This window comes from Trichechus manatus, unplaced genomic scaffold (genome assembly GCF_000243295.1).
Source record: "Trichechus manatus latirostris isolate Lorelei unplaced genomic scaffold, TriManLat1.0 scaffold00030, whole genome shotgun sequence".
NCBI classification, from domain to species: Eukaryota; Metazoa; Chordata; class Mammalia; order Sirenia; family Trichechidae; genus Trichechus; species Trichechus manatus.
Genome location: NW_004443966.1, coordinates 9420847 through 9448156, shown reverse-complemented (window position 1 = coordinate 9448156; position 27310 = coordinate 9420847). Strand labels below are relative to the sequence as shown.

The following is a 27310-nucleotide window of genomic DNA, read 5'->3' as shown; positions in this document are numbered from 1 at the left end:
TTTTTTCCCTAGTATTTTATTGCTCCATCACCTGTCATCACCTGTTTTCCTTCAAATTCTATATTTTTTTTGTTTTCAGAGCCCCTGGTTCCTCAATAACTCTGACCTTTACCACTACCATTTGTGATCCCATCAGTCTTCCAGGGGTTTTCTGGATCATTGCCTCCTTTGGATGATTGTAGCAAGGAACAACATTATACTTAAAATTCAGATACACTTGGGTTCTCCTAACCTCTGCATCTGGAGATTCTTAATTTATTTTAATTTTCAGAGTGTTTTTGGGAGGGGAGGTTGGGACTGTGTGTAGATGTTATATGACTGGTAACTGTATCTGTGGTTAGAGGGTAATAATAATAACGATAATAGCTATCATTTACTGAGGACTTACTGTGTTTCAATACTGAGCTGAGTAAAGAGGTAGGTAGAAGAGGTTGTCTCTGTTAAGTTGCAGAGTCTATTGAAAATAAATAATAGCAAGCAAAATGAAACAGCACCTAAAGTTAACACACCAGGTGTGAGTGGGGTTGATTCCAGGGATGACTTAGCACAGGCAAATGTGTTAACATTAAGAAAATTCATGTTATATTGAGATATGCTAAAAAGGCATTTGAGTAAATTCAACATCCATTCCTACTAAATACTTATTAGTAAGGCAGGAATAGGGGTTTTCTTTTTAAAATGATTAAAAATTACATATCATAAAACAAAAGAAAAATACTACCAGCATTGGCTGCAAAAATCAGGAACGAGACAAAAATGCCTGCTTTCACCACTATTGTCAATAATGCAATTGAACAATAAAATAAATGTTAGATATGCTAGAATGAGTTCACCCAGAGGTGCTTCAGAAGACGTGGTGATCTATTTCAAAAAAAGTCAGTCATTTAAAACCCTAGGGAACATAGTTCTACTCTGACTTGCATGAGGTCACCATGAGTCAGAATCGACTCGATGGCAACTGGTTGGTTGGTTGGTATATTCTAGAAATTGTTTTTTGTGAGTGATTTTATTGAATACTTGGAAAACCCATGAAAAAAATCTGACTAAATAATCAAAACAAGAGCACCATGAGGTAACTGATTACAGAATATGCAAAAATCAAAACTCAAAAGCCTCTTTAAATAACTACAATGACCAGGAATATATATAATGAGAAAAAAAAATTCTCTTTGGAGTTGGAACAAAGAACATAAAATACCTAGGAATAAACTGAACAAGAAATGTTCAGAAATTTTATGAAAATAACTGTAAAATCCTACCAGAGAACAAAAGATAAGCTTTTAAAAATGGAGAGATAACTAATGCTCTTGACAGGAAGAATCCACATTTTAGACAGTCAGTTCTCCTTCAGTTAATATATAAAATGTATTAAATGTCAACCAGAATCACCTTGGATTGTTCTAAAACTTGACAAAATATTTCTTAAGATTATCTGGAAAATAAAATACACAGAAGTTGCAAAAAAAAATTAGAAACTGAGAAATGTCCTGACCTACCAAATATTAAAAATTATAATAACAAACAGTGTGGTTCTGGCATAAGAATAGACAGATTACTTTAGACAATCTCATTAGGAAAGAATTGAGAGTCCAGGAGATCTGAATACATACAGGAAGTTAGTATATGATAAACATGCTATTCCAAATGAGTGCATATACTCTGTCCCAGTGTGCACAAGGAGACATATGTAAGGATGTTAACTGTACTCATTTATAATAGGAAAACCTAAATATCATCAGTAGGGAAGAGATAACTAAAATGTGGTATATTCATATGATGCCAAAGCATAAACTTTACATTATAAAGAAGTTAACACACATAAATCAACAAAAACAATGTAATTTTTTAAATGTTCAGAACACCACTTTCTGGCTATTGACCAGGCAAGTTCCTTAACTTCTGTATGGCTCAATTCCTTATGTGTAAAATGGGGATAATAAGAGAACTTCTGTGGTTGTCATGAGGGTTACATGAGATAACACATATAAAGTGCGTAGAGTCATTGCCTGAAACATTGTACACACTCAGTAAATGTAAGCTGATATTATTACCATTATTGCTTTGTTTATGATTGCTATCTCTACGGTAAATGGTGTGGATGCATGAAAATTATTAAAGACTAGACTAGACGAATAGATGACCAAACTCATGATGGTGCTTGCCAGGGATTGAGGTGGGGGTGATGCAAAAGAGGACAGCAAATTTATTTGTTAGATTTCCATTCTTTTGTTTTTAAAATGGTTATATAAATATGATAAAATTTTAACATTTGTTAAATGATGGTAGAAGAAACAAGGAAGTTTTTTCATTCTCTGTACTTTTTAGTTTTAAAATTTTCTGAAGAAAAGGAAAAACAAAAAAAATATGACCATATTGTTTTTAATTACAGTATAATCAAGTTATAATCTCTGTTCCATAGTGTCTTAATTTAGACTATATAAAAATTCAAAGATATCTTTATACACCCACTCCTCACTTATTGAGATGGTTAGGTTCTAAACCAGGTTGTTATGCAAATTCAGTGTTATGTGAAAATGGAGGATGACTACATCAGATCACAAAATGGGTGAAGACTACATCATTACACAACTGCCAGATTACATCATTACACAGCTGCGAAACCACTGAGAATCATGGCCCAGCCAAGTCAACACATAACCTTAACCATCACAGCCGGCGTTACTCTCACCTTACCCCTTAGAACTCATTACTGCCAGACGTACGTAGTTAATGTGCAAAATAGTCAGATAGTAGATTTTTTACTGTTGTTGTAAATGCAAAATGCTGTAATGAGATAGTTAAGTGAGGAGTAGGTGTAACTGGCTTGCTTTTTATAAACAGTGTCTTAAGCAAAAGGAGCCCTGGTGGCACAGTGGTTAAAGTGCTCAGCTGCTAACCAAAAGGTCGGTGGTTTGAACCCACCAGCTGCTCTGCGGGAGAAAGATGTGGCAGTCTGCTTCTGTAAAGATTTACAGCCTTGGAAACCCTATGGGCAGTTCTACTCTGTCCTATAGGGTTGCTGTGAGTCAGAATTGACTGGAAGTTGGTGACTGTGGGGTATTTTAACCAAAAAGAAAAAGAAAATCCCTGAAAGTTTCTTTTTTTAAAAGGATTGATTGTGGCTATCTTACTTCTAACTATAACATAGAAGTTTTAGAAAACAAAAGTTAAATAACGTTGGTTTAATGGTGTTTGTCCTTTCCTCAGGCACATAGAAATCTGCAAAGTTATGGGGCAAATACCTTAGAGATGATACAGCCATCAACCTTCTACCTCAGACACTGTGAGATAGTTTTACTTACAACTTGTCATTTTGCATATGTATTACACGTAAATATCCAAAACACAACTTCTGGGTATATTCTGATGATGCATTCTATAAAACAAAAAGATGAGTCATCAGTGCATCCAATATAAAGGGATGATACTTTTCAGAATAAGTACGATAAGCAGAGGATGTTCAAAGAACAAAATACTGCATGTAACAATAAAATTGTGAGTTACTGGATAAGTCCTTTCCTCAACACATTATGTCATAGACAAAAGAAGAATAAAAAAATAAACAACCAGTTCTTCAAGGGTGTTCAAATTACAAATGCTGGTTTCTTAAGTGTTAAAGCAGTTAAGATAAATCAATTGGAATGTCTGATGTTTTCAAGCTGTAAGCCCCACTCACATCAACTATGACCAGCATTCCCTTCCTGACTGAAAAATAGGAAACCAAAAAAAAAAAAATAAAACCCCAAACCCGTTGAAAAATAAGAAACTAATAAGAAAAACCCAAACCTGATGCTATTGAGTCGATTCCGACTCATAGCGACTCTATAAGAAAAATAAGAAATAAATACAAAATAAGAATAAATACATTTTCTTTCTCACTAAAAGATATAGAATAGTTGTTAATATCTCATCAAATATTTTATTAAAGTTAATTTTCAGACCACCCATTTCAAAGTTAAATATTTACTACAGTAGTATCCCTAGTGTTGATGTCCCACAATTGTTCAAAACCAAAGCAAAATCATTGATTTAATCAGCTGCTTTCCAATGTAGTTCTTGTTATCAGCAGCTGTCAGATTGGGGCTAGGTGCAATCATTGATAACTGATTCAATTTTTTTGTTTCATTTTCTCTAAAACTCCTAGAAAGTCTATAGTAGTTTTACAAAGTTTATAGCTTTACACTCACAGGAGCCTGAGTGGAGCAAGCAGTTTGCGATCGGCTGCTAACCTAAAGGTTGGGAGTTCTAACCCACCCAGTGGGTCTGTAGAGGAAAAGACTTGGCAATCTGCGTCCATAAAGATTAGAGCCCAGAAAACCCTATGGAACAGTTCTGCTCTGTAACACATGGGGTTACCATGAGTTGGAATCGACTCAACGGTAGCTAACAGCAACAACATGGCTTTACACTTCAACCAAACCCATTGCCTTCAAGTCAATTCTGACTCATAGGTACCCTATAGAACAGGGTAGAACTGCCCCATAGAGTTTCCAAGGCTGTAATCTTTACAAACAGACTACCACATCTTTCTCCTGCAGAGCAGCTGGTGGGTTCAAACCCTCCAACTTTTAGTTAGCAACTGAGTACTTAACCACTGTGCCACCAGGGCTCTTAGCTTTACATTTAGTTGACCAATATTCTCAAACCTTAATGTTTTAAGCCAGGTTATCAACCTCCTACCTTAGCTACAAGAAGACCAGCATAATTCAATAAATACTAGAATAGAGTCAGGAAATTAAGGTTCTAACCCCCAAGAAATGACTGTGGACAAACTCACTTACCCTTCCTAGGCCTCATCTAAAAAAGAAAGGATTAGGATAGAATAATCACCAAAGTTTCTTCTAGTTTTAAAATACTATAAGCCGTTAAGTCTTTAAAATAAAGCAAAAATTAGATCTCACTCCATTCTACCCACTTCTGGGAAGAATACAAAAAGGACATAAATAACTTCACCTAGTGCAGAAGGGATTGCTAATTTCTCAAATCTCTTTCTGGATACAGCCCTGTCAGCAGAGTAGAATGAATGTGTACCTCCAGGAGTAGTTTGGGGTATCCCAAACTAAGTGGTACATTTTAATTAAGAAATCAAATCCCTACTATTTTGCCATTCTTCTTCATAATATATGGTGTAGTTTCAATATAAAATAATGTTTCAAATTACCTACCATCTACAAAAACTGGGACTCTACTGGAAGATGCCACACTTTTTATCTTCGAACAGCTAACCCGCCCAAGAGCCCCCGTCCCAGCAGTTGGAGAAGAAAAGCAAAGGAATAATCTTTTTTTTTTTTTCCCTGCTTGAAAATGTAAATGGCACCCTTATAAATTCTAACGCTTAAAAATGTAGCAATGGAGTTTTTTTAATAGACTGTCTTTTAGAGCAGTTTTAGGTTTACAGAGAAATTGTGCAGAAAGTTCAGAGTTCCCATATACCCCTTCTCCCCCTTGCACACTGTTTCTCCTGTTACTAACTTCTTGTATTCCTGTGCTACAGTTGTTACAATTAATGAACCAATATTGATACGTTATTATTAACTAAAGTCCGTAGTTTACGTTAGCGTTTACTCTTTGTGTCCTGTGAATTTTAACAAATGCATAATGTCATGTGTCCACCATCACAGTATCATACAGAATAGTTTGCCTGAAAAATGCCCTGTGTGCCACTTAATCATCCCTCTCCTGTTCCCCTTGACCTTCTGGCAACCATTGTTTTTTTTACTGTCCCTATAGTTTTAACTTTTCAGAATATTATATAGTTGGAATCATATAATATGTAGCTTTTTCAGTCTGGCTTTGAAAGAATATTCTTTCTTAGCAATATTAACTTAAGGTTTCTCCGTGTCTTTTCATAGCTTTATAGCTCATTTCTTTTTATTGCTAAGTAATACTCCATTGTATGGACGTACTACAATTTGTTTACCCATTCACCTATTGAGGGATGTCTTGGTTGTTTCTAGTTTTTGGCAATTACAAATAAAGCTGCTGTAAGCATTTTTGTGTGCAAGTTTTTTTGTGGACATACATTTTCAACTCATTTGGGTAAATACTTAGGAGCATGATAGCTGCATGGTAAGCCTATGTTTAGCTTTGTAAGAAACTGCCAGATTGTCTTCCAAAGTGGCTGTAACAGTTTGCATTCCCGCCAACAATAAACGAGAATTCCTGTTGCTCCACATCCTCACCATGTTGTCAGTGTTTGGGATTTTAGCCATTCCAATAGGTGTGTAGTGGTATCTTACTGTTCTAATTTGCAATTGCAAATCCTTAATAACGTATAATGTTGATCAACTTTTTGTGTGCTTATTTGCCATCTGTATATCTTCTTTGGTGAGGTGTCTGTTCAGATCTTTTGCCCGTTTTGTAATTCAGTTGGTGGTTTCCTTGTTGAGTTTTAAGAGTTGTTTATATATTTTGGGTATGTTTCTATCTTCAGCCTTCGTAAATCACATTGTTTTAGATCCGTCTGTTACAGGTAGCATGTATATTTTGAATAATAAGATTTACTTATTAGATCCTATTTTGTATATTTAATTTATAGCTGAGTTTATAAACTCTGGATCTTATATACTTGCACATATGTTTTGTTCAGATACATATATTTTTTTTTTTTTTTGTTACCAGTCTTTGGCTTTTGGTTTCAATAGGCGAGCTATGGATATTGGCGTAATAGATGTGCTAGGTCTTATAGCCGATCTTTTATCTGTTTTATCTTTCTAATACTTGTTTACCCTCTTTTTTTTTGTTTTCCATGCTTTGCTGTGTGGTTTCTGTTTCTCTGATTTATCCCCTGCTCTATCCGTGAGTAATTTGGAAAAGTATGGGAATATTTCCAGATGACTGGATAGCAGTAATTACCTAGAAAAGAAAATGGGGAAATTCCACTCATAATAGCCACAAAAAACAAAAACACTTAATCAGTTTAATAAGAAAGACACAGGACTTATATGAAGAAAATCTAAAATAAGATTGGAACAAATGAAAAGGCATACTAGTCATAAGTTGGAGTTGACAGCAGTGGATTTTGTTCTTGGGTGGGACAAATTATTTTTTAAAAAAGTCTATTTCCTGAAAATTAATATATAAATTTAAGGCAATTTAAGTGAGAACCCCAGTAGGATGTTGGGAGAGGGTGGTATGGAACTGAATAAAATAATCTTAAAGGTTAGGGACTCACTTTACCAGCCATCAGAACATTTATAAAGTCACTGGTATCAAGTCACTATTGGCATAGTAATGGATGAGTGGACCAGAACAGAGTCCAGAAATAGATCTCATTAGTGGAAAGAATTGATTATTTTGTTGCTTAGATCTTCTGTTTCCTTGCTTTGTCCACTCGATCCATCTGTGCTAGGAATGGTATATTAATATATCCTGTTATTAGTGTATTCGTGTGTTTCTATGTTTCCTTGCATCTCTCATAGTTTTTGCTTTATAAAAACTGTTGCTGTGCTGCTTGGTAAATAAATATTCATCAGTGTTACAGCTTCATTGTGAATCGTGACTTTTAGCATGAAAAGGTATGTTTATATTTAATGCTTTTGCACTTGAGTTCTACCTTATCTGATAGCAGTTTCCCTATCCCTACCCTCTTTTTGTTCGCATTTGCTTGGTATACCTTTGTCCTTCTGTTTAATTTTAGCCTTTTGAATCATTTAGTTTTTGGCGTGTCTCTTGTATACAGTATATAGTTGTTGTTAGGTGCCGTCGAGTCGATTCTGACTTATAGCGACTCTATGTACAACAGAATAAAACACTGCCTGGTCCTGTGCCATCCTCACAATCGTTGTTGCTTGAGCCCATTGTTGCAGCCACTGTGTCAGTCCGTCTGGTTGAGGGTCTTCTTTTTCGCTGACCCTCTACCAAGCATGATGTCCTTCTCCAGGGACTGGCCCTTCCTGATAACCTGTCCAAAGTATGTGAGACAAAGTCTTACCATCCTTGCTTCTAAGGAGCATTCTGGCTGTAATTCTTCCAAGACAGATTGTTCATTCTTTTGGCAGTTCATGGTATATTCAGTATTCTTCGCCAACACCATAATTCAAAGGCGTCAGTTCTTCTTCGGGTCTTCCTTATTCATTGTCCAGCTTTCACATGCACATGAGGCAATTGAAAACACTGTGGCATGGGTCAGGCGCACCTTAGTCCTTAAAGTGACATCTTTGCTTTTTAACACTTTAAAGAGATCTCTTGCAGCAGATTTGCCCAATGCAATGTGTCGTTTGATTTCTTGAGTGCTGCTTCCATGGGCATTGATTGTGGATCCAAGCAAAATGAAATCCTTGACAACTTAAATCTTTTCTCCGTTTATCCTGATGTTGCTTATCGGTCCAGTTTTGAGGATTTTTGTTTTCTTTATGTTGAGGTATAATCCATACTGAAGGCTGTGGTGTTTGCTCTTCATCAGTAAGTGCTTCAGGTCCTCTTCACTTCCAGCAAGCAAAGTTGTGTCATCTGCATAATGCAGGTTGTTAATGAATCTTTCTCCAATTCTCATGCCCCGTTCTTTTTCATATAGTACAGCTTCTCGGATTATTTGCTCAGCATACAGATTGAATAGGTATGGTGAAAGGATACAGCCCTGACACACACTTTTCCTGACTTTAAACCATGCAGTATCCCCTTGTTCAGTTCCAACAACTACCTCTTGGTATGTGTACAGGTTCCTCATGAGCACAATTAAGTGTTCTGGAATTTCCATTCTTTACAGTGTTATCCATAATTAGTTATGATCCACACAGTCGAATGCCTTTGCATACTCAATAAAACATAGGTAAACATCTTTCTGGTATTCTCCTTTCAGCCACGATCCATGTGACATCAGCAATGATATACCTTGTTCCACGTCCTTTTCTGAATCTGGCTTGAATTTCTGGCAGTTCCCTGTCGATGTATTGTTGTAGCCGCTTTTGAATGATCTTCAGCAAAATTTTACTTGTGTGTAATATTAATGATATTGTTCGATAATTTCTGCATTCTGTTCGATCTCCTTTCTTTGGAATGGGTACAAATATGGATGTCTTCCAGTCAGATGGCCAGGTAGCTGTCTTCCAAATTTCTTGGCATAGACAAGTGAGTGCTTCCAGTGCTGCATCCATTTGTTGAAACATCTCAGTTGGTATTCCGTCAGTTCCTGGAGCCTTGTTTTTCACCAGTGCCTTCAGTGCAGCTTGGACTTCTTCTTTCAGTACCATCGGTTCTTGATCATATGCTATCTCCTGAAATGGTTGAACGTCAACCAGTTCTTTTCGGTTCAGTGACTCTTGTGTATTTACATCTTCTTTTGATGCTTCCTGTGTTGTTTAATATTTTCCTTGTCGAATCCTTCAGTATTACAACTCGAGGCTTGAATTTTTTCTTCAGTTCTTTCAGCTTGAGAAATGCTAAGTGTGTTCTTCTCTTTTGGTTTTCTATCTCCAGGTCTTTGCATATTTCGGTATAATACTTTGTCTTCTCGAGCTACCCTTTGAAATCTTCTGTTCGGCTCTTTTACTTCATCATTTCTTCTTTCTCTTTAGCTACTGTACGTTCAAGAGGAACTTTCATCACAGTATGTAGTTAGATCTTGTTTTGTGAGTCAGACTGAAATTATTTTCTTTTAATAGGTGAATTAAGCCATTCATATTTATCAATATGACTTATAAATTTGGCTTCAACTCTCCCATAATATTTTATAATTATGTGTATTTTATTATATTTGCTATTTTTTCTTTCTTTACTAGATATATACTATTTGCTCTTTTACATATTCATACACAGATATTTAGGAAGGTTTATATTTTTGTTCTAGTACTTAGTACTTGTATCTTTTTCTAGCGTCTTTAGTCCCCTATTTTCTTACTGTATTTGACTTTTTAACTATGTGGTTCATCAGTTTTTTTCCAGTCAGTATCCTTTAATGCCAATTAATTCCTATACAGTAATGAGCTCTTTCTGTTTTCTTCTGTCCTCCTCCTCCTCCTCCTCCTATATTTTAGTTGCATTACTTCTTGGTTTTCAGGTACCTGGAAGTCCTCAGGTGGTGCATAACTGGCCATCCACCTGGAAGCAAATAAAATTGGACTTTTAATTTTATACCATATAGAATGTATTTAAATTGCAGATGAATGTAGGATTTATTTAAATTCTAATGGAATAAAGACTCAAGTGTAAAAAAGTAAAAAAAATCCCTCAAGAAAATCTAAGCATATACCTGTACAATGTGGAATTCATGTATAATCTAGGCATGGGAGAGGGGGAGACTTTTTAAATCAGAGTTGGAAAGTAAAAGCTATAAAAAAAAGTCTATGCAAAAGATAGATTTAGAAGAAATATTTGCAACGTTGAAGGCAGACTAGGATAAAATCAAAAAAGCTCTTAAAAATTGGCAAGAAAGTTAACCCCATAGAAAAATGCCTGAATAGAAAGACATGAATAAACATTTCCCAGAAGAACATGTCCAAATGGCCAATAAACATAAAATATTCAAATTTATTAGAAGTCCGGGAAATGCAAGTTAGAGCAACAACATATCCCTTTATAGTTATCAAACTAGCAAAATTAAAAAGAGCAGCCGTGGCTTGCAGGGATGGAGGTAAATAAGGTACTTTTATATTTTCTGTACAATGCTAATGTTTAATAAATAGTGAATGAATGAAGTGTGGGTAATCATGGGCTTTTTTTTTACTTTCAAGTGTATGCTTTCCAAGGGTCCAGTGAAAATAAATTAAGCATAGTAATCATAAGCTTGAGAAGGCAAGTGTCATCAGATTTTATATTTAGAATTTAACAGGGCATATTGAGAAATAGGAAACTCCTTTCAACCAGTCTGAGATTTCTGTCACTGCAGCTCTTCTTGGAAGATCTGCTTCTGTCATGGAAAGAAAACTCCTGGCAGGTGTGAGGGTTTGCCTAAGAGACAGGACTTAGCCCTACCTACTCGCAGTGTTTCATTAGGGACATTTTCTAACATGAAGCAAAGTCGAAAGGGTTAAAATGAACATATACCCACCACCCAGATTCTACCATTAATATTTTACTGTACTTGTTGGTTTTATCACAATCTGTACCTGCCCACGCATATATCGATGCATCTTATTTTTGATGCATTTCAGGATAAATTATAGATGTCGGTACATTTCCCCCCAAACACTTATCATTTACTAGAGTTCAACATTTGTTGAGGTAAAATTTACATGTAATGGGCTGTAGAAATCTTAAGTGTACATTCACTGGGTTTTCACAAATGCATACATCTGTGTATCCAAACCACTGTCAAAGTATAGAACTTCACCATCACTCCGGGAAGTTCCCTCATGCCCCTTACCAGTTAATTCATGCCCCTACCCTCTAGAAGCAACCACTATTTTGATTTTTTTTCACCATAGATTGATTTTGGCTGTTGTAAAACTTAATATAGGGAATCATACAATGTGTATTATTTTTTGTGTAAGACTTCTTGCATTCAGCATAATGTTTTTGAGATTCATCCATGTTATTGTGTGAATAAACAGCTTATTCTTTTTTTGTTGGGTGGTGTTCATTTATAAATATAAACAGCTTATTTATCCATTCTCCTGTTGATGACTACCTGGGCTGTTTCCAGTATATAGAATAAAGCTTCTATAAACATTCTTCTGTAAGTCTTTTTTATGGTCATAATCTTTCTTTTGGATAAATCTCTAGGAGAGAAATTATTGGGTCATAGGGTAGGTATATATTTAATTTTATAAGAAACTGCCAGACGTCTTTCCAAAGTAGTTTTTCCATTTTATAGTGCCATCAACAATGTATGAGTGTTCTGGTTGCTCCACATCCCTTGTTAACATTTGGTATTGTCAGTCTTAGTAATCTTAGCCATTGTTGTAGATGTGTAATGGTATCTCTTTGTGGTTTTAATTTGCATTTTCTTGATGAATAATGTTGTTGATTGTTTGTTTATTGGCCATTCATATACCTTTCTGTGGGGTTTTGTTTGCATCTTTTGTCCATTTTAAAAATTAGATTATCCGTTTATTATTGAGTTATAGGAATTCTTTATATATTCTGGATACCAGTCCTTTGTCAGGTAGATTTAAAAAAAAAATTTTTTTTTATTGTGTAAGAGAAATGTTTTATGAACATTTTCTCCCAGAGAACTTAGCTTTTAAGTAATTTTTTCAGCAAGTACTTATTGAGCACTTACTATGTGCTGGGAATACAATAGTAAATAAAATGTATTTAAGAAATCCCTGCCCTTCTGGAGTCTACCCTGTTAGTGGTGGTAGTCAGACAAAAAAAAAAAGTACAATATATACAGTGTGTCAAATGGTGATAAATACTATAGAGAAAACTTAAGCCAGGTAAAGGAGAAAGAGAATGGCTGAGTGTGGTTGGATTGTAATTTTTAGCAGGGTGTCATTAAAAGTCTCATTTGAGTGTAAACTGAAGGAGATGAGGGAGTAAGCAATGTTGATATCTGGGGAAGGAGATTTCTAGCCTGAGAAAATAGCAGTGTTCTACAAGTTGAAGGAAAATCAGTGTGTCTGGATCCAAGTAAACAGCAGAGAAGTAGGAGATGAGGTAAGAGAGTTAGTAGATAGGCCAGGTTGTGTAGTGACCTTTTGTCACTCATAGTAAGAATTTTAAGGGTTGCACCTTTTAATCTGACAGTGGAAGCCTTTGAGAGTTTTTAAGCAGAGGGAAAGACATGATCTGATATACATATTAATTTCAATTATTGTGTTTTTCAGTTCTAGAATTTCCATTCATCTTTTCTTATTTTTTCCAATTCTCTTGTGAAATTTTCGATCTTTTTATCTGATTTTTCCACCATCCCTTTTTGGAACATGCTAATTATAGTTATTTTAGAGTTGTTATCCGATATCTCCAATATTTGGATCACCTTTGGAGCCGCCTTTTTTGTTTGTCTTCTTGGGTTTTAGTATGATATTGGTCTCTAGGCATGCCTAGTAATTTTTGATTACCTAAATGATGGACATTGTATATAAAAGTTACAGAGGCTCTGTTTCCTCTGCCGGGCAGTTAGAGGGAGGATTGAGTCAAAGCTAGGTTGTAGTTTTGGTTAGGCTCAAACTACTCTGGTTTGCCTGGCATCTAGACTGTAGCCCTGCAGTGCTTTCATGTTCATGGAGCCCCTTCCCTGCAGATCCTGAACTTGAATTCATATCTCAACGTGCCAGACTGCTGAAAACTCTGCTCTGCTTTTCGAAGACTTTCTGCTTAGTTTCTTGGCTTTCTGTTGTATGCCACTTTTTAATGCAGCAGATATCTTAAGGGGACAGTTCTCCACCTCTTTTCATTTAGACCTTGGGTCTTCAAGTTTGGTAGCGTAGAGGGTCAGCATAAATGAAAGACACCCTCAGTGAGATGGATTGACACAGTAGCCACAATAATGGACTCAGACATACCAAGGATCATGAAGATAGCATAGGGCTGGGCAGCGTTTTTATTATACATATAAGGTCCCCATGAGTTGGAGCTGACTTGATGGCAGCTAACAATAATAACAGCTCGTCAACACAGTGAAAAGCTCTGTTGATTTCTTTATCCTCAAGCAGCAAACCTGCATAGGCAGACTCTGATTCTCAGCCTCCTGCTCTATGTTCAGAACTGGCAAATATCCTCAGGGGGAAGGCATCTTCAGAATATTAGCTCACTTCTATGCATTTTCCTCATCCCTAGAATCTTGACTCCTTGTCCTGTGTATATATTTCTGTCTATGTACTTTATCTATCCTTTCTAGTTATTCTAGTTCCCACATACTCTTTACCCAGTTTCCCCTAATGTTAGCATCTAACCATGGTACATTTATTAAAACTGAAACTAACATTGGTACATTACTATTAACTAAACTCCAGAAATTTTATTTGGATTTCACCAATTTGAAATCACTAATTTTAATGTAAAATGGAAGTTTAGAAACATTTTATGAATCATTCATGTAAGTTTTTGACTGTTTTCTCTCTTTTCAGGACTAATGGCTGAAGAGTAAATCAACATGGCAACTATGGTTCCACCGGTGAAACTGAAATGGCTTGAACACCTGAACAGCTCCTGGATTACAGAAGACAGTGAATCCATTGCTACAAGAGAGGGAGTTGCTGTTCTGTATTCTAAACTGGTCAGCAATAAGGAAGTAGTACCTTTGCCCCAGCAAGTTTTGTGCCTCAAAGGACCACAGTTGCCAGACTTTGAACGTGAATCTCTTTCAAGTGATGAGCAGGACCACTACTTGGATGCCCTTCTTAGCAGCCAGCTAGCTCTGGCCAAGATGGTATGTTCAGATTCCCCGTTTGCTGGGGCACTTCGAAAACGACTGCTTGTGCTTCAGCGTGTCTTTTATGCACTTTCTAATAAATACCATGACAAAGGCAAAGTGAAACAGCAGCAGCATTCTCCAGAGAGCAGCTCTGGTTCAGCAGATGTCCATTCCGTTAGTGAACGTCCACGGTCAAGCACTGATGCACTTATAGAAATGGGTGTTCGAACTGGTCTAAGTTTATTATTTGCACTTCTAAGACAAAGTTGGATGATGCCTGTGTCAGGACCTGGTCTGAGTCTTTGCAATGATGTTATTCATACTGCAATTGAAGTTGTGAGCTCTTTGCCACCATTATCTTTAGCAAACGAAAGCAAGATTCCTCCTATGGGCTTGGACTGCTTATCACAAGTAACAACATTTCTTAAAGGCGTAACTATTCCCAATTCTGGGGCAGACACTTTAGGTCGTAGATTAGCTTCCGAGTTGCTGCTTGGTTTAGCAGCTCAGCGAGGTTCTTTGCGGTATCTCCTTGAATGGATAGAAATGGCTCTGGGGGCTTCAGCGGTTGTAAATACCATGGAGAAAAGCAAACTACTATCAAGCCAGGAAGGAATGATCAGCTTTGACTGCTTCATGACTATATTAATGCAGATGAGGTGTTCTTTGGTACGTATTTTAAATCTCAACTTTAAAATTCTTATCTGTCAATTTTGGGAAAAGTCAACCCGACTTTTAATGAATTGGTGGCAATAGTGAATGATTTGAGAGTTCTTCTAGTGATTGTTAGGTTAGTTAATATTTTATATACGTTGAGTAAAGACACTTTTATGTGTATTGGTCTGAATATATAATTCAAGGACAGACCAGTTGGTATAGTGTTAAGACCACTGGATCAGGAGATAGGGTTGTAGTTGTATGGCTTCTTACGTGAACTTGGGAAATTCATCCAACTTCTTTGTGTTTTGGTAAACTTAATGTAAAATGGAGGGCCTTGGCTAATAAGTGTGGAGATCTTTGGAAAAAATCCAATTTCATTCTCCTCAATTTTTATTAAGCATTTACTATATGCCAACTATCATTCTAGGCACTGGGGGTACAGCAGACGAAAATATAGCTTCTGTCCCAGTGGAGCTTACAGCCTAGTGGGAGTTTATAGCCTGATTATGTAATCTCAGATAGTGGTTAAGTTCTAAGGTGAAAAATAAGGGAGGGAAAGGGAATAGAGAGTGACAGGCTCAGGAAAGAGGGTGGGAAGGGGGAAAGGGTGCTATTTTACTAAATATGGCCAGGGAAGGACTCCCTGAGTTGTGACATTTGAGCAAAGAGCTGAATGAAGGGAAGATGGAACTAAGCAAAAATCTGTGGAAAAGTGTGTTGTAGTTAGTCGCTTGACTATCATAAAGAAACTAATATCGGAATGAGTAATACAATATGGTCAAATATTTTCAAATATCAAGTATGATTAAATGATCAAATATGATCAAACATAACCAAAATATGATCAGCATGATCAATTTCAAGAATTTGTAAGTTGGAAATATAATACCTTTGTGAAAACCAAAAATTAAAAGTTTGGAACACAAGAATACAAATTTAGAATATTAAAACTGAAACATTTACAAAATGGTTCAGTTTCAGTTAGGTCACGTCGATCAGTCTTTCTGGTGAGTTTTATTACCAGCCGTCAACACAAATGTATTTAGTTAAAATAACCATAAAAATGCCACTTGTAAGTTATGTATGTATATTTCAAGTCCCCCCCCCGCCAAACAGAAGGCTCTTGGACAGGAATGTTTCATAAAAAACAATTACGTTGAATTTATTTTCAAATCAGGGACATTTACGTTTTCACCTGTTTTATGTTTTGCGTTTGTGAACCGAGTGATGAATATTGGGCCATTTTTGACCAGCAGTTTTGTCATAGATAAGTGCTTGGAGATTTTAGATCATAAAGTGTGTGAAAATTTGAATTTCTTAATGTTAAATAAAAATAAGACAAGAAAAGCATGCAGTGCTTTGTTTGGGATATGAAATGTTGAAATGAGCTGTCTGATTTTCATCTGGGTGGAAACCAAGAGCCAGGGATACTATAATGTAAGTCAGAAAGGCTTGAGGGAACACCTGGGAAAGGCAGTTAGGCCCCTTTGTGTGTTTTTCTTGTTTAATATTTAAATCCTCTCACTTGCACACCTGTTTTACTAATTTTATTTTCTGATTCTGAATACTTTTTGATAACATTCTCTATTTACACTGCTTTCAAATATGTTATGTCATTTAATGACCTAAAATAATGTATTGATTCATGCTTGCCTGTGAATATTTCTGAGAAGTTCCTTCATTCCTCATTTTATGGCTATTTATTTTGCATTGCCTTTGGTACAGGTATAATATACACTACTAATTAAGCACTTGGAGGCAAGGCACTGGGTTAAGTGCTCTGTGTAATTCTCGCAATCTCAAATCTGTCTGTAAAGCCATGTTTTCTCTGACCACTTTATGCAGTTTAATCATATAATAAATAAATAATAATCAAGCTAATTTTTTTCCCATGAAAGCCTGCCTTAAAGTAGACATAAAGTATGATAAATTTATTTTATTACTGGATTTCTTCTAGTTTTCTCTCCACTTGGCCTCTTTCATCCTGGACAAAATGCTAAATACACCTAGTCAGAAGGCACCTTCCTCCTTACACTCCAAGGCTCTACCCTACAGTATAGCTCCTTACTGGGACGAGGGCACCCCAGAAGTTTACATTGCTTTCCTCAGAATTCTAGAGCTACTGTTGGGACGAATCTTGTGCGTTTGATTTTGTTTGGCTCTCAGAGTCACCCCAGGCCTACATTAAATTGAATTTAATTAACTCTCAGATTGGTCTTCCAAGTTTATTTATTGAATTAGATTATTTAGATTATCTATTAGATTATTTATTGAATTTTATATTGTTATTCTTCCTTGCATAGTAAGTGGTAGAGTCTGACACTCTTGGTCTCCAGAACCCATGTTTCTTATACTTGACTGTGTTCTCTGAGAACTCAGAAAATGTCTAGAGCCCCTCCTGGTACACTGGGCCCCAACCTGACCTGTTCCTCCCTGTCTTAGGTTTCTGTACCTCTGAACAACTGGAACAGAACTTATCTCCAACCTACAGGTTAGAGGGAGACACACATAACCTTTAATTATCTGGCATAAGGCCTAACAAAAAAATAAGTTCAATCTATGAGTTATATTTATTTGTGTGGTTCTTACCTTCTGCCACCCCACACACATATCATTAATTCTGTTTGAGTGGGAGTGTACAAGATACTCATTAACTTACATTTAAATATAGACAAGTTATCAAGAAAGACCAATTGCTAGCAAAGGTCATCTTTGGTAAAGTAGAGGGTCAGCAAAAATGAGGGGAACCCTCAGTGAAATGGATTGACACAAGAGCCACAACAATGGACTCGAACATACCAATGATCATGAAAATGAAACAGGACCCGGCAGTCTTTTGTTCTGTTCCATGAGTTGGAGCTGACTTGACAGCGACTAACAACAGGAAAGAATGTTACTGTACATCTTTGAATGATAAGAAATAAATAATAAAAGCCCCATTGGCCTTTGATGCCAGTAGGGTTTACTGAGCAGTCTGTGCCAGATATTGTTAGGCACTGTGTTAAAAAGATAAATAAGCCTTGTAGTGCCCATAACCTCAGGCAGCTCACAGTTTAACGAACGAGGGATACACAGACAATTTCCACATAATGGCTGTATAGACGTCTGCACAGGGAAGAGGCTATGGGTCACAGGAAGAGGGCTGGAGGGGAAGGGGCAAAGAATGCCTTATTGAGGTGGGACCCCTCAGTTTAGTTGAAAAGTAGGACAGGTTTGCTTGCAAACATGCGATATGTGAGTGAGGAGCACTGGAGGAGAAGTTTTCATATGAGAGGACCAGAATTCACAAAGCAACCAAAGTGTGGGAGAGCAGGCCCCGCGATGTATGAGTTAGAATGGGATATTATACAGACAGGGCCTTATATCCTATAGGCACTGGGAGTTATTGAAGCAATTGTAAATAGAGTAAAGCCATACAGTAAGAACATAAGAAAATGGTCACCATCCAGTCTTTGTCCTTATCTGAGTATCTCAAATGGACAAACATGAAAAAAAAATAAGGTATAACTTATTTTCGATGGTAGATACTTAAGAGGAAGGCAATTAAAAGGAAGACCTGTGAAACTCCAAACTGTATTTTAATTTCCACTTTATATTTGGACCATTGAATTTCCTATGGTACATTAACAGTGTATGAAGTTGTACATTTAATGTGCTATATATTCCAAAATTTAATTTCTTTAAAAATTGTTAGCATTAGGCCTATTTTTTAATTATGTAATGTGTTTACAAAGCACAGTAAGACTTCTGTGTAGAGTGGGTTTTAGAGATGTCTTTAATCCTAACTTAATGGAACTGGAATAGTCTCACCCTTAATTGTTGATTTCTTTGGGAAGAAAAGAAATCAGTGATAGTCACTGTAGACAGGGTTTGCAGTATATTTTATTAGTTTGGATTTTTTTTTTTTAATTGTTGTAGTTTAAATGAAGTTTACATTTCAAGTCAGTCTCCCATTCAAAAATTTATACATACATTGTTATGTGATCCTAATTGCTCTCCCCATACTGTGATAGCACACTCCTCCTTTCCACCCCTGATTCCCAGTGTCCATTCAGCCAGCTCCTAAACTGTCTGCCTTCCCATCTCACCTCTGGACAGTTTGGATATTTTTAAAGTTAGCAAGAATTTATTAAAGGGTCTCTTTTTTTTTTTTCCTCAGTGGACATGATTCAAAATAATGACAGTTACTGTGTATTAGGAAATTTGCTAAGTGTGTTTTATACATTATTTCAGTTAATATTCCTAACAGCTCTAAATGATATGGGCACTATTCCTAACTAAAGATGGGGAAACTTACCTTCAGTCACACAGCCAGTAAATGATGGAGCCTGGATTTAAACCAGGTCTCTCTGTTACTGAAAATCTTCTGTTGTTTTCAGCATTTCCTCCATATTGCAGAAAGGCACAAAAGAGGGATCATGATGATGATGCCAGCTTCTAGAAGGTACAGCAGGCTGCTCCTCTTCTGCTTTGGTTTGGTGACCACTAGGGGTGGCCTTTAAGTAACGGAGCCACAGATTACAATTGTGTTTTTCCCAGAAGTGCTACACAACTAATAATGGAATTTGGAAAGGTTTTGTCAGAGTATTTGCAGGTATGACAACACTTTGTATGTCTACATTATCTTTGAACACTCAATGTCTAATATGACACCAGACTCCCAAGTGGCCCCCTAAAGCCGTACTACTCAAAGTGTGAGCTTCAGACAGCAGCCGACTTGGCAGCAAAAGGTCAGTGCCTGATGACCCAGCAATAAAAAAAACTAGTCAAATAGAGTCAAAGATCTAAAGATGATGAACAATGTGCCATGATTGGAGGATTCTGATTGGCTGTGATGTTTAGAAGAAGCGATCTGAGAAGCGGAGGATTAATGACAGCAAGCAAAAAGAGAATAATTAAAATTAACTATTAGTGATGAGGTGGTGGTAAATGGAAACCGTGACAACAGAAAGCCTTACATTTCAACTGATAAAGACCTTAGAGATCATTTGGAAGCGAGAGCCACCTGTGAAGAGACAGAAGGTTGAATTTCTCTGCAGCTTTGCTAGGGTGTGGAGAGTGGTGTAATAGGCCAAGAATTCACCTGTACTTCATTATAGGCACTTTTGAAGGCAGAAGGGAAATTGTCAGATGACAATTAAAAGTTGTGCCACATAACACTCAACTGTTTGGAAAACTCTCCAAAGTGATTCATATTTTAGTAATTTGGGGGTAGCTGCGGTTTTACTGTTTTTATTTAAAAGTTGTTATTGTGAAAATTTTGTATGGGGAAAAAAAAGTTATTGTGTATCTTCCCAGTAGATGTACCCATACCAGTTGTCAGTTCTGACTCATGGCGACCCCATGTGTGTCGTAGTAGAACTGTGCTCCATAGGGTTTTCAACAGCTGATTCTTTGGAAGTAGATCACCAGTAGATGTAGGCTGATGAAAATTTCACCACATTTACTTGGTGGAAGAGAAAGAGGGCAGATAAATATATAGTTGTTGTTGTTAGTTAGTTACAGTCAAGTTGGCTCTGACCATATATATCACCGAACAAAATGTTGCCCGGTCCTGCGCCATCTTCATGATCATCGCACAAGTCCGTTGTATAAGACCAAACTAAATCCATTGCACAGGTCTGTTGTATAAGACCAAACTAAACCCATTGCACAGGTCCGTTGTATGAGACCAAACTAAACCCATTGCACAGATCCGTTGTATAAGACCAAACCAGACCAAACCCATTCGTCGAGTCGAATTCCCACTCGTAGTGACCCTGTAGGACAGAGTAGAACTGCTCCATAGAGTGTCCAAGGCTGTAATCTTTACGGAAGCTGACTGCCACATCTTTCTCCCATGGAGCCGCTGGTGAGTTTGAACTGTCAGCCTTTTGGTTAGCAACCAAGTACTTAACCACTGTGCCACGAGGAATCCTTTTGTATAAGTCCTGCTTAGGAAAAAAAAAAACTGCAAAACTTCAATGTATTATGAAACTTTAAAAAATTTTAAGTGCTGTTAAAATAAAAACTAGATTTAAATTTACATTTGATCCGAAATACACATTTCTTTCATTATTTAGGAATCATGTTAATTCATATAATTTGAATTGATAAATCATACAATCTTAGAGTTGAATGAGTTCTTACAGGGCATCTAGACCAACTTCCTCTCCATAGTAGGTGTCTTTTCTATAGTATATTTGCCAGGTGATCATCTAGGATATGAATATGTTTATAATGTAGGATAATTTGAAATAAGGCCACCAATGATAATTTCACAATTATAGGATTGATGAGATATTTATATTCTGAAGATTTAAAGATACGGAAATTTGAGGAGGCATTAGAGATCAAGTATAGTTTCTGATACATCATTTTTCAATGAGAGAATGATTTCCTGTCATGGCCATTGGGCCGTACTGTGGAGAGTAGTTATTTAGTCCCAGAGAAGTGCTGTGATTCCTTAGCTGTGTTAAGAGAAAGATGCTATATTGCAGTCAGGTGGCTACATGAATGGACTTCCTGGGCCTTGGTTGTGCTGAAACTAGCAAGGGAAGGACAGACTTTCTACTGCTCTGGTCAAGGTCATGAGTCAAGCTGACTATGTTCTGCTTGCCTGTATCCTTAAATGCAATGAATAAGGCAGCCCCAGGGGAGTAGCGTGTCTGTTGAGTTCCCATTTCCTAAATCTTGGTCACCCAAAGAATGTGTAACTGGCAAAATTCTGCCTCAGATGTTTCCAGAGCCGTGTGACCCTTGGAATAGATCGCTATTTAATAAGGTAGTCAGTGAGGGATTGGCACTTCCTGTGTCATTTCACTCTGTGGCCAGGTCTTTTTACAGCACTTCTATGTCAAAGTTGGTTTCATGACCCAGAGTTAGGATTTGGTCTCAATGCACATAATCATGTAAACAGTTCCTGAAATAAATGCTGTTTTTGTGGACTATTTAAGTGGTTTTAATACACGTGTCTTCTTTCCACACTGTATCCCCATAATGTCTTAATTATAGGGTTCATCTGCTGATCGGAGTCAGTGGAGGGAGCCAACCAGAACATCTGATGGCTTGTGCTCGCTCTATGAAGCAGCTTTATGTCTCTTTGAAGAGGTATGTAATAATCATGGCTTTTGCATTAAAAATTACTTTGTCTTAAAATGCTATGGCGTGTATTTATCCCTTAAATATAATCCATTCAGTCTCCGGAAAGATACAAAAGAAAATGCCATCAGTGGTTGCCTCTAGAGAGTGGAGCTGGGGTGTCCGGAGTCATACTTCAATGTATAAACTTTTATTCGTTTTTAATTTTGTATCGTGCAGAAACTTTTTTTTTTTAATTTTATGAAATACAGATAAAGCCACACCTACAAATGTATGGTTTAATGAATTATTACAAAATAAATACCCTTCTAATCTCTACCTGGAAACCCTGGTGGTGTGGTTGTTAAGAGCTACGTCTGCAAACCAAAAGGTTCGCAGTTTGAATCCACCAGGCGCTCCTTGGAAACTCTATGGGGTAGTTCTACTCTGTCCTGTAGGGTTGCTATGAGTTGGAATCAACGCGACGGCAATGGGTTTCGTTTAATCTCTACCCAGGTCAAGTAATAGAACTTTGCCAGCCGCCCCAGAAGTCTTTTCATGCCCTTATCATAATCCCTTCCCACCTCCCCAAAGTAACTACTGTCCTGACTTTTAGAGCAATCACTTCCTGATGTTTATAGTTGTGTCACCCAGGTGTGCATCCCTAGACACTGTAGCCCAGTCTTGCCTATCTAAAAATTTCTTTTGATGTTTTAAAAATCTCTTAGTTTATAAGTTCCCCCTCTATTCCTTTATTTTCCTTCAGTGTATTTGATCAGGAACTTGGGCTTTTTAGCCTGTAGAATTTCCCTCAGCCTGGATTTTGCTGATTGATTACTCATAATGCAGTTCAATTTATTTCTCTGTCCCAGTATTTCTTGCAAATTGGCAACTAGATCCAGAGATTTGATCAATCTCATGTTTGTTCCCTTTGGCAAGACTCTGCATGGTGGTGTGCTCTTTCATCGGGAAACTCATAATGACTGATTGTCTCCCTTTTTGTGGTATTAGCAGTCCTTAATGCTTACATCTGTTAATTCACAGGTGGTTGCAAAATGGTGATATTCTAGTTCTGTGATTTCTTTTTCATTTATTAGTTGAAATGTTTTTTGTAAAGAGGTACTTCCCTCTTTGACTGTTTGGTTACTCTGGTACAGTTCACGTAGGAAAGGCAGGGTAAATGCTTGATTCCCTGCCCCCCCCCCACCTTTTTTAAAAATTTACTAGTTCTCTTACTAAATTGGTTACCTATCATCTTCCAAACTTGACCAGTTAATTTTGTTTTAAAAATACCATTATGAACTCATTAAACAAATTGGAGTTTCAATCTATTGAATTATTATCAGTAGTGAAGCTCATATTGTTCCATCCTTGGCCAGTGGGAGTATCTTGAGGGTAGTTGCTAAGTTCTTTTGGCGTAAGCCTAGTAATCTTGGCTTGGATAGCTTCCTTGCTATCTGATATATCAAATTGTTCCAGGCTTATTTTGTACATTTCTTGCCCCAGACCTGGAATCAACTGGCTATTTCTCTAAAAAGTACTTTTTTTTTTTTTTAAGTGGGAAATGGTATTTAAGACCATAATCAGAGTGCTAGAGATGCTCATCACTAGCAAATTAGTCATTGTGCCTAGGCTTTTATAGTGGACAGAAGCTCAGAAATGTGTGTGTGTGTGTATTTAAAAGCTAAAATAGTATACTGATACTTTCAATTCAAATTCAAAACTATAACATTTTTACTTATCATTTTCTATATTACGTCTGTATCTTCTTTCTTCCAAAATGAGAATGCTGGTTCCCAACGATACAGGGGATGATAGAAGTAGAATGTCCCATAATTACTCATTTGTTTTAATCACATATTACACACACAAACAGCAGTCTTAAAATAACAAGGTGAATACTACCCCTGTGTGATTACTGAGACCATTAATTTTTTTTACATATGCTTTCCCCATCTTTTATAGTTGTGTTATATATACATAGTCAGAGCATGTGGTTACATATGCTCTGCCTTTTAACCCTCATTTAATCTAAATTCTACAAGTAATTACATGTTTAATGCTAATCACCAGTGTCTGTGCTGATGCCCTTGTAATCTTTTTTGGTTGTCCGAAGCTCATTCCTTAGCATATTCCTCAACAAAGGATCATAGGAACAAGATTCCCTGCATTTTTGCATGTTAATAATTGCTTTGCCCTTTGTACTTGAAAGTCACTTCTGAGAATATATCATCTTTGACTCACATTTTTTTCTTGAGTATCTTAAGTATGTATGTTACTCTTTTAATTTCTAAAAACGATGTTTTTCTTTTATTTCTACTTCTTTCTTGAGTTCTGTCACCTCGTGTCTGAGCATTTCTAATGCAGGTTTGTGTTTCTCTTTCATGTCTTATTTCATTTTCTTAATCCCCTTTCGCATGTTTTGAAATATGTTACAATTTGATCTGCTTTGTTGGCCATTTCCTTTTTTTATTGTTTTAATTATTCTTCTGATCCTCTTTCTTTCTTATAATAACTTTGTATAGGATTTGATCTTGATACTTTTCCTTATTTTTGCATAAAATTAGTTTTCCTCAGCTTTTAGGATGGGGTAGGATTCAGGATAGCTTTTCTATCTCCGTAGACTTCCCTTCCTTGATTGTTTTTAAGTAATGTTAAAAAATATGGTAGTTTCCCAGCTTGTTCCTTTCCCCAACGCTTCTCTTGACCTTCTCTATCTTTCCTCTCTGTTGTCCCTATCCTATTCAATTCTGATTCTGCTTTCTGGAACTTCTCCTTCCTGTGGGAGCCCTGTCTTGTAAGGGTGCTCTGGCTGGTCAATTTCAAGAGTTTACAGAGCTAGATCACTCTAGCTTCTTTACAACTTCTTATCATGGACCTCTGGCATTTACCTGTTATCAGGAAGGGCAAACCCTTCCCAGCTGCACCTGCTGTTCTCAGATTGGTCAGTATACTTCCCAGTGAGCACCTGATTGCCTGTTTTGGGCTTCTCCTGTTCTAAGCTCTGTCAAACACTCGGTTGCTTCCTCTTGCACAGATGCTGATACTGTGCAGGTTTTGTGTTTGATGACGGTTTGTCCCCTTCTGCTTACATTGTGGAGTTGTTGGGGTTACTTTGTCACCTAGTTTTGTTGTGAACATTAAAGCTGGGTTTGGAGTTTTACTTTCCAGGTGCCCCATGTGATGATCAGAGTGATTAGAAAGCTGTGTTGCTGCCACTGCTGCCATCTTCTCAGAGTCCTATCAGCCCTCCATTTTTTTTTTTTTTTTTTAGAAATACATTTAAAAGCCCTGTGAGTAGATTTTTTTCCTCTCTACATTCTCTTTTTATTTTTCCTGTGATCTTTTTGTAAGCCCTATTGTAGTCATAGATCTTTAGGTGAAAAACTGTAAAACTCTCTTGGCCCTACCATCCTCCTCTCACCTCCAGCAAAATTTTAGCTCTCTTCTTAGGGACTGGCACCTTCACTTAAGCATATTTTGTATGTCCTCACAGCCGTCCTCATGTTCACTGAAAATATTTGTCTGACACACGTGTTCTATTGTTTTGGATAATATTTAAAGATTCTGACTAAAATTATCCTCTCCTATTTAATGGGTTGGCAAACCAATATATTGGCTTTTGAAGGTTCTTGCTTTATTGTTTTGCTTAATTAATATGAGTCAGCAAAAGAAAAACTAAAAGGCAGACAACAAATTGACAACAGCTGTAGTCAGAGTTAATATCTTTATTGATTTCATACAAGTGAATAAACATTAAGTTTAATAAATAAATGGGCAGATGTTCGTTCACTTTGCAACATATGGTAAACAAACAGATGAAAAAATGTTAGCTCTGCTGATAAGAAACTATGAAGTTAAAATAATAGGATCTGCTTTTCCCACTTAAGTTTACAAAAATTAAAAATATAATACGCATTATTGGTATGAATGCAGTGAGGACTGGTACTCTCAAATAGACTTCTTCCTTGGGTAGGACAGCTGAACTGGGGTGACCACGCTGCGTCCTGTGGTTTTGTGGGAGAGACCTGGGGCTTTTCACTTCATGACTTGTGTGTGTGTGCGTGTGTGTGTGTGTGTGTGTGTGTGTGCTGAATTACTCCGGGCCTTCATCCTTCTTAGGACAGCCCTCCTTTTGTATATTGCTGATGACAGTAAAACTGCCACCATTTTGGAAAACAATTTGGTATATAGTAGGTTTCAAGAATCATAAGATTGTTGTCAATTTTTGGAGATAGTAGTCTTACATCTATTAAAGAAAGTAATAAAAAATACAGTAAGAACTGTATTCTTAAAAATGGTTCATAATAACATACAAGTGGAAAGAATCTAAATGTCCAATTAACGGAAGTGGTTAAGTAAATTGTGATTTTTACATTAGATGAAATATTAGATATTCAATCATGAAGATTAGGTAGACACAAGGAGAATTTTACATGATACCTCTTGTATCATTTATCATTTTTATATATTACTATGATAACATGAGTATGAAAAATTCTGGAAGAACATATATGAAAAGATAACATCTATTAAGATGGTAGGATTATCAGTGGTGTGTTTTTTCAACTTTGTTTATCAAGTTTTGTTTTTTTGTAATGCTGTTGTATGTAATAAAAATTTTAGTTAAAAAAGGCTTAATTGTGTCTCCCTCTCCCCATTTTTGCCCCCTTTATTAGTATCTTTTAATGGTGTATTCTGCAGAAGTAAATACTCTAGCCCACTCTGTTCAAGACCAGATGTGTTGTACTGTATTTAGATTATTGGAGCAGCTGAGAGTATTAACAGAAGAAGGAAAGTTAAGAGTAATTTCAGAGACTATTTATGAAAATGCTCCATGAGGCTATTGACTGTTTATTCCATGTTTTTAATTTTAATAGGTTTGCAGAATGGCTTCAGACTACTCAAGAACATGTGCTAGCCCAGACAGCATTCAGACGGGCGACGCTCCCCTTGTCTCGGAAACCTGTGAGGTGTACGTCTGGGGGAGCAACAGCAGCCATCAGTTGGTGGAAGGCACACAGGAGAAAATATTACAACCTAAGCTGGCTCCTAGTTTCTCTGATGCTCAGACTGTGAGTTCTCCCTATACGTTACGAGCTGGTAGATGATGAAGTATGTATTCGTGCATATTTGCTTTAAATAATGTTGAGTGTTTTTTAAATGAGTGAAAGTTCTTTGTTGATTGTTTCTTTACCAATGTTTCTGTACCATTCTGTATCAATATTTTTCATTTTAACAGAAAAATATTTTTCAGTTCCCCATGACTCACAGCTTTTCTGAGTTTCAAAAAGTTAAATTGGGATCTGGATTTTTAAAAAACGTTATGAGTGGCAACAGATTTTACCATTATAT

General features: G+C 36.7%; 1 protein-coding gene across 4 annotated transcripts in view; it reads left to right on the top strand.

Annotated features, from left to right (window-relative positions):
• Positions 1-27310, top strand: part of HERC1 (HECT and RLD domain containing E3 ubiquitin protein ligase family member 1) — a 196323-nt gene that overhangs the window by 36093 nt on the left and 132920 nt on the right. For all 4 annotated transcript variants that reach the window (XM_004374646.2, XM_023729707.1, XM_023729706.1 and 1 more), the window contains exons 3-5: positions 13950-14905; positions 21890-21985; positions 26836-27030. In XM_004374646.2, the coding sequence (XP_004374703.1) occupies positions 13976-14905; positions 21890-21985; positions 26836-27030 (1221 nt within the window). In that variant the 5' untranslated portion in view covers positions 13950-13975. The remainder of the gene's footprint in view (positions 1-13949; positions 14906-21889; positions 21986-26835; positions 27031-27310) is intronic.